Source organism: Piliocolobus tephrosceles, chromosome 1 (genome assembly GCF_002776525.5).
Source record: "Piliocolobus tephrosceles isolate RC106 chromosome 1, ASM277652v3, whole genome shotgun sequence".
Lineage (NCBI taxonomy): Eukaryota > Metazoa > Chordata > Mammalia > Primates > Cercopithecidae > Piliocolobus > Piliocolobus tephrosceles.
The window spans coordinates 220,852,927-220,859,906 of record NC_045434.1 but is presented as its reverse complement, the minus strand read 5'-3'; the positions used below and the strand labels follow the sequence as shown (position 1 = coordinate 220,859,906).

Here is a 6,980-nt window from a genome sequence, read left to right as displayed (position 1 = left end):
GCCCTGAGTGGCAGATGCTTCCCACAGGGGCAGGCAGAGGGGCCGCACACCCACCGCAGCCCCACTCACCTCCAGGATGAAAGGCAGCACTGGGATGAAGGCCCCCGAGCTCTCTGATAGCAGCGTCAGGGCACGGATGCAGTGCATTCGCAGTGGGTAGAAGCGGGCAGTGGGGATGAGCCTGGGGGTGGGAAGGCCGAGTGAGCAGAGGCCCCAGCTGTGGCAACCCCTGTCCCTCCCCCTGCTGTCTTGGACCCCCTCCCCGCTCACTGGCATCAGATCCCTCAAGCAGGGCAAGGCAAGTCCGAACCCCAGGGGACCTGCACCCCTTGCTCAGCTGTGGGGCTGCAGGTACCTTACCCAGCTTTCAGCCTCATTTCATTTTAACACGGTGCCAGGGGTCATCTGTTCCTGCCTCCTCTCCTCTCCATTCCCGGCTTTCCTGCTTCTTCCCTTGGACCTCCCACCTCCCTTCCCAGCTTTGACCTTCTAAGGCTCAGCCAGACAGATGCCCCCTCCTGGCCAAAGAGGCCACAGAAGCATCCGGCCTAAGTGCCGCTCCCACCTTTTCCTGCTGCAGCCCCTGCCCTGCCCAGACCCTCCTGAGTGCTCACACCCAAAATGCAGCCCACTGCATCAGATGTGCTCCACCCAAAAACCCCACGTAATGAACCAAACGCACTGTAAACTGCACACAAGCCCCCAGAACACACGCTGGGTGGCCCCCGAGGCAGCTAAACCGCCGCTGGAGGAGCTCATGTCACAGGGGCCCACCAGCCCAGCTCTCCAGAATCCAGGGCATCTCGCTGTAGCAGTACAGGGATCTCAGCCCTTCCTCAGGGACGGCCAGGACACAGAATCAGGCCCCAAGGCCCTGAACGCCAGAGGTACTGCCCACACCGTCCCAGCAAATTTGCTTCTCCTGAGCCTCCTGGACAGCCCTACCCACCCCACAACTCACTTGATACAGCCAATGATGACCTGGGCAAGGGGGTAGACCAAGGGCTGGAGAGCTTCGCTGGTGCCCAGAGTGCTCAGGACCCGGCACCATAGGTAGAGGCAGTGCACGTACTGCCAGTTGTACACAGACTGGTACGTTTCCTGATCAGAGAGAACCACGTCAGCCACTGGCCAGGCTGCCCAGCCGGGCTGACGCACATTCCTCCTGGGCCGGCACAGGAATCATGTCCTCACCTTGCACGTGGGGTCTGAACCCATCCACCCTTCCCCGACCTGCAAGGATCGACTGCACCAAGGTGCTCGGCGGTCTCCAACAGACGGGCGTCGGGGAGGCCCCAGGCCCTGCCTTAGGTCAAGCACCTGGGCTGCCCCACCCCATGCCCAGCATGAGCCTGGAAGGGCCCACCACACACCTTCTTATGGGTGGTCATGGCGTTGCGCAGGTGTATGGCGAGCTGGCGGATGTAGAGGAAGGCGTGCTGGTAGGCCACACCCGGCTCCAGGGCCAGCAGCTCTGTCAGGGTCCGCTGCATGAAACTGATGAAGGGGAGGGCACCAGGCGAGGTGAACTTGCAGTTCCTCACATACGTGATGTACATTTGCTGCGGAGGGACCCCGGTCAGAGCCACCTGGGATCAGGGCCATGCACCTCCACCGCCCACTCCAGGCCCCCTGTGAACACCTGGGCCTTTCCCTCAGAGCTGGGCCTCGAGGAAGAGCCGTAGCCCCTCGCACAGCCCCCACCCCCATGTGTCCACCAATCTTAGGCCTGGGAGGAGATGGGGCAGAAGCTCCTGCTGCACACTGGGCCTTTCGGGGGGCTGAGGGTCCCCACATGCAGGCCACCCACGGCTTGGGGACAGGCAGGACTGTACCCTGACATGGCCTCAGATGCCAACACCCAGTGTCCTCCTCCAGCCAGGGAGGCCCTCACCTGGGGAAACTGTGTGAAGCAGGGTCCAGGTGGGGCCCTGAGAAGACTGAGGGCTCTCTTTCCTGCCCACCACCCCCAGATGCTCTGTAAGACATTCGTGGTCCAAGGGCCCAGGTCTGCTCAGAGCCACAGTGCAGGGTCCAGTGAGGGGCACCACCAAGGCAGCCTGCCCCGCCTCAGGCTGAGATTTCCAAAGCAGACGCGGAGGGACACAGATGCAGGGCCTCCCACTACCTTGAGGACGGGGCCGAGGAAAGTGGCCTTCTTGTGCCGGCAGACTCTACTGAGGACCAGGAAAGCCAGCACCCGCAGGGACTCCTCCCCAGTGCTCCATACGACCACCATCCTCTGCAGAAGGTCAGACATCACTGCTGGCCCCCCAGCCTCCTCAGGGCCAGCACAGCCCTCCCCAGCCAGGCAAAAGCTCCCGTGACCACCAGCTCTTCCCAAAGCACCTCGAGGGAGCTGTGAGTTAGGAGCTCAGTTACAGAAGTAAACACAGAACAGGCGCGTTGCTCCTCGTGAGAAGAGGACCACAAAAGCATACGTCAGACACGCCACCGTATGTGAAATCACACCGGGAAAAGAACACCTCACGTGGCTTTGCTCACGGACTGAGCCATGCTGCCCGGGCAGGTGGGGGCTGCCTGAGATGGAAACCTCAGGTGGGGGTGGGGGCCAGGTGCTTCTGCGGCCTCTCTAGCCAAGTGGAGCCAGTGGAGTGTGGGCACCACCTGTGCCCTGGTCAGGAGTGGGAGGTGGTGGGGGTAGCTGCATGGCCCCCCGACCCCATGACAGACACAGGGAGGGGACTGGGCCGCCCACCTTGAGCAGCATGCGGCACTGCTTGGGGAAGGTCAGGAAGCAGGGCACCAGCACACTGATGTGCTGCAGCACGGCCGCCAACACCGTCGTCTCCGCCAGACAGGACACCAGCTGGGGGCAGGAGGAGACAGTGAAGCCCCAAACCCATACATTCTGGGATACAAAAAAGGACTGGACCACCAGATACAGCCAGGCCCCTGTGCCCTCCCCACCAGAACAGCACCTGTATGACCGAGCCCAGGTACGCCTTGATGTCCACACGGAGCTTCCCCCAGAGCGGGCTGCTGGACGGCTGCAGCATCCTGCAGAGAAACCACCCATCCCTGTCTGGGAAGCTCCATGGCTTGGACGCAAGGCTGCTCAGCGTCTTGGCGCATGCCCCGGCCAGCGCAGCCTCCACAACCCTGCAGAGACTCCCATCTCTCCTCTTGAGAAAGCCCAGGGACCCTTACAGCTGGACGGACACAGGGGCTTAGCAGGACCCTCTCAAGGGCACTAGCCCCTCCTTCAGTGGCCCTGAACTCCTGTCTGCCCTGGCCCAGGGTTGGCCACCTCCCTAAGAGTCCCCAGAAGTCCCAGCCTCCAGCTCCATCTCAGACATAAACCTTTTCTAAGTCCCCTTGATCATATCCCCACGAGACCACATGAGGCCCCTAAGCCCAGCAGCTGGTACTCGGTGCCTCTGGGGTCTGCCAGGCACCACCAACTGCTGCAGGCTGGTTTCCTTTCGCCCACATTTGCTGCACAAAGAAAAGAAAATCAGAGGGCAGGTGTGGAGGCTCACACCAGTAGTCACTGCACTCTGGGAAGCCAAGGCAGGGGTATCAAACTCCAAGCCCAGAAGTTTGAGACCAACCTGAACAACATAGTGAGACCCTGTCTCTACAAAAATATACAAAATATCATCCAGGCCTGCAGGCTAAGGTGGGAGAATCCAGGAGGTAGGTGTCGCAGTGAGCTATGGTCAGACCACTGCATTCCAGCCTGGGCAACACAACAAGACTCTGTCTCGTAAAGAAAAAAAAAAAAACATTTACCGGAACCCATGCAGTAGGCGCTCAGTAAAATCTGCTGCAGCACGGGAAGGACAAAGGGCAGGGCCCCAGAAAGGCCCCCGTCCTCAACCCTCCTCACACCTGTGTTGACACTGGCTGCTGGGCACCTGCTGCCACGCCCCCACGGCCTGACTCCCTCTGGCACAGCTGCTGCCTTGACAGGGGTCCCTGACCCAGTGGCTCAGGCTGCAGTGCTTGCTGTCCCCCAATCACTGCCTGTCCTCCACCCCCATCTGCCAGCTCCCCTGTCCCCTTCGGACAGCACTGCCTCCATGTGGACACAGTTCTGCTCAATCCGCCCAGCCCCGACCACCACCACCAGCAACAGTGCCCGTCTCCTGAGCCGCTGTCTCCTGCCCCCCAGGTGCTGATGGCGAGACCTCTCCCTTGGGTCTCCTTTCTTCCTCTGGAAGGTGTCTTGGGGCAACTTCAACTCTAGGCCTCCACTGCCTCAAGGTCACACGGCTGCATGGCCCCTGGAACCCCAATGTGACCCATGCTCTACCAAATGCTTGGCCGTGCATCTCTCTTCTCTGAAAACCTTCCACGGCCTTCTCTGCCCAATCTTCCTCTAAGGGGAAAGTTGAGGCCTTCAGGTTCTCAGCATTGATGAGGCCCCATCTACAGACACACGCAGCTCCAGGAAACACGCCAGTCACAGTGCAGAGATCAAGGAGCATGGACAGAACTTCCAAGTCCTTACGAAGGAGAAAAGAACAAGCACCCTAACCCGGGAAATTCTAAGCACAAAAGCCGCTGCGCACTCCACACCTTCTGAGACTCTGAGCAGAGAACTTCCCTTTTCAGGAAGGAAAGAAGATGGGGCCACTCCAACCGGCCCCAAGTGCCCAGCCTCTCCCAAGGGTCCCTCATGCCTCGCTGCCTTCTCAGGGTCCCCGAGAAGAGCCTGGCTCTGTCGCCAGGTCTCTGTCCTGGCCACAAGGCCTCTGGCTTCTCCTGTGTGTGGTCCCAATCCCCCTTTCACTCCCTCCCCTCTTACCTGCTGCTGTCCTTTACCGCCTTTCCAAACAGCAGCTTCTGGAGACAGCCAACGAGGTCTCTGATGCAGAAGGTGACCAAAGCATTGAACACTGCAATGAAAAGGCCTGGATGTACTCATGGGATAGAGAACACAACAGACAGCCTGGATGCCAGGGTCCCCCCCAGCTCACCAGACAGCCTGATGCCAGGGTCCCCTCAAGCTCACCAGCCTGGATGTCAGGGTCCCCCCAGCTCACCAGCACTGTCCGTGACCTGGAATTTGTTGGCCTCAGTACTTTCCCGGTCCCCCTGGGTGGTGGCCACAGCTGCTCGGAACGCCTGTACCACTTCATGGAAGAGCTTTGGAGTGAGGCGTTGCTGAAGGAGCAAGAGTACCAGGGGCGTCAGGGGAGCCAAGACTGCACTGGACAGAGTGGAAACGGCGGCCCCAGAGAAAGGCACCCTCACCCTCAGACACAGGGCAGAGGTGGGGGGGCCCACAGAGCCCCATACGGATAACAAAAATGGAAACAAGGTCTAGAATTCTCTGGGAAGGGGAGGGAGTCTGGCTCAGGAGCCCCAGGGAACGGGCTGGGGGTTCCAGATCCTGGACTATGGCCACCTCCAGGTGGTATCTGGAGCTCTCCGTATCCTTGTCCGTAGAAAAACCACTGAGAGCGGCTCAGAAGGACCCCAGCTAACAAAGGCACAGACAGTCCCCCCGCCCACAGTGGGGCAGATTTTGGGGAGCCAGGTGCCAACAGAGCCCCTGGAATCTACCCAAAGGTGAACACACAGTCCTGGGGCAGTCAAGCAAGCAGGAGGATCCAGGCGTAGTGACTTGCGCTGAAGAGGCCTCCAGTGTCCCCTGCGTGGAGAAGAGCTCCTCCCACCAGCACAGCCTCAGGCACCTCAAGTGAGGCAAGGCCAGATTCCTGCCTAGGCCACCCGGCTGCCCACCCCTCGCTGCTGCTCACCTTTGCTGCCTGCTTCCATCTGTCAACCATGGCGAGGGTCACAGGAACACAACTCTTCTTCCCCTTCAGCCCTCTGGGGACTCTGTCCCCATCTTCCCCCTCCTCTGCTCCATCCTCCTCCTCACTGGCTTCCTGCACAGAAAGGCTGAGCTGAAGGAGAGGGTGTAGAGGCCACAAGTGCCCTCCTTCTGGTTCGGCCCATGCCCTCACCTCCAGCACATCTGGCAGGGAGTGGAACGGCTCCTCCTCCTCCTCAGAGCTGTCTGAGTCGCTGAAGTTTAGCAGGCTCTGGTCATTCTCCTGCAGGAACTTGTAGAACTCGGGGTCTCTGTCCTTCAGCCGAGACAGCTGGTCCTTGTGCTCAGAGGCACGGCCTTTACGCCGGCTGAGAAGGCAGAAGTCAGCAACCCCAGTAGAAAGTGGAAGTTGAGAGGGCGGGGAGTGGCCTACAGGGTTAGTCTGTTCCATTCACAAGAGTTACCAACAAGCAAGGCAGGAGGATTGCCAGGAGGTATGTTTTTGGCAGACCTGTCTCTCCTTCCCAACAGCCTCTACAACAGACACTCAAACCCAATACACAGGACCCCAGCCACGGTCTTCCCTGGACTTGCTGCACCTGTGCCATGCTCTACTCTGGCTATTGGTAGCTTCACCCTTCCAGGGGCTCAGACTAAAGGCAAACTTCTATCTCAAACCTCTGTCTCTAATACCCAGCACGCAATTTGTCATCAGATCTCATTAGCAACACCTTCAAAACTGTTCGTGCCTCGTCTCAAACCACCACATAGTTCAACTCTCAGTTAACATAAAAGTCTCTCCGTTTCCACCCTTGCCACCTACAGGGCACTCTACCGCTCAAACCCAGAAGTAACTTCCTGATGTACAGGGTAACCTTAGGACAGTCTACGGCCCCTGGCGCTTCATCACCCTTCCGGGCTCACCTGCCCCTACTCACCCCCTCACTCCTGCCACAGCCACCACGTTTACCTCTGCACCCTACCCAAAGGCTCTCACTGCACGGCCTTTACTGTTTCTGCTACCTGAAATCCAAGACACGCGCCCCCTACTGTCTGCGTGGCCTCCTCGCTTGAGGTCTTTATTCAGACATCATCTTCTCAGTCACCTCCGCTTTCCTTTTCTTTTTTTTTCTGAGATGGAATCTCACTGTCGCCCAGGCTGGAGTGCAGTGGTGCAATCTACACTCACCGCAAGCTCCGCCTCCCAGGTTCAAGTGATTCTCCTGCCTCA

General features: G+C 59.4%; 1 protein-coding gene across 2 annotated transcripts in view; it reads right to left on the bottom strand.

The window, feature by feature from the left end:
- The window catches only part of NOC2L (NOC2 like nucleolar associated transcriptional repressor), a 15,106-nt gene that overhangs the window by 7,089 nt on the left and 1,037 nt on the right, over positions 1–6,980 (bottom strand). For both annotated transcript variants that reach the window (XM_023192803.1, XM_023192804.1), the window contains exons 3-12: positions 5,943–6,117; positions 5,733–5,864; positions 5,013–5,133; positions 4,775–4,865; positions 2,943–3,021; positions 2,720–2,830; positions 2,129–2,242; positions 1,374–1,562; positions 962–1,101; positions 70–181 (exon numbers count right to left, since the gene is read on the bottom strand). In XM_023192803.1, the coding sequence (XP_023048571.1) occupies positions 70–181; positions 962–1,101; positions 1,374–1,562; positions 2,129–2,242; positions 2,720–2,830; positions 2,943–3,021; positions 4,775–4,865; positions 5,013–5,133; positions 5,733–5,864; positions 5,943–6,117 (1,264 nt within the window). The remainder of the gene's footprint in view (positions 1–69; positions 182–961; positions 1,102–1,373; positions 1,563–2,128; positions 2,243–2,719; positions 2,831–2,942; positions 3,022–4,774; positions 4,866–5,012; positions 5,134–5,732; positions 5,865–5,942; positions 6,118–6,980) is intronic.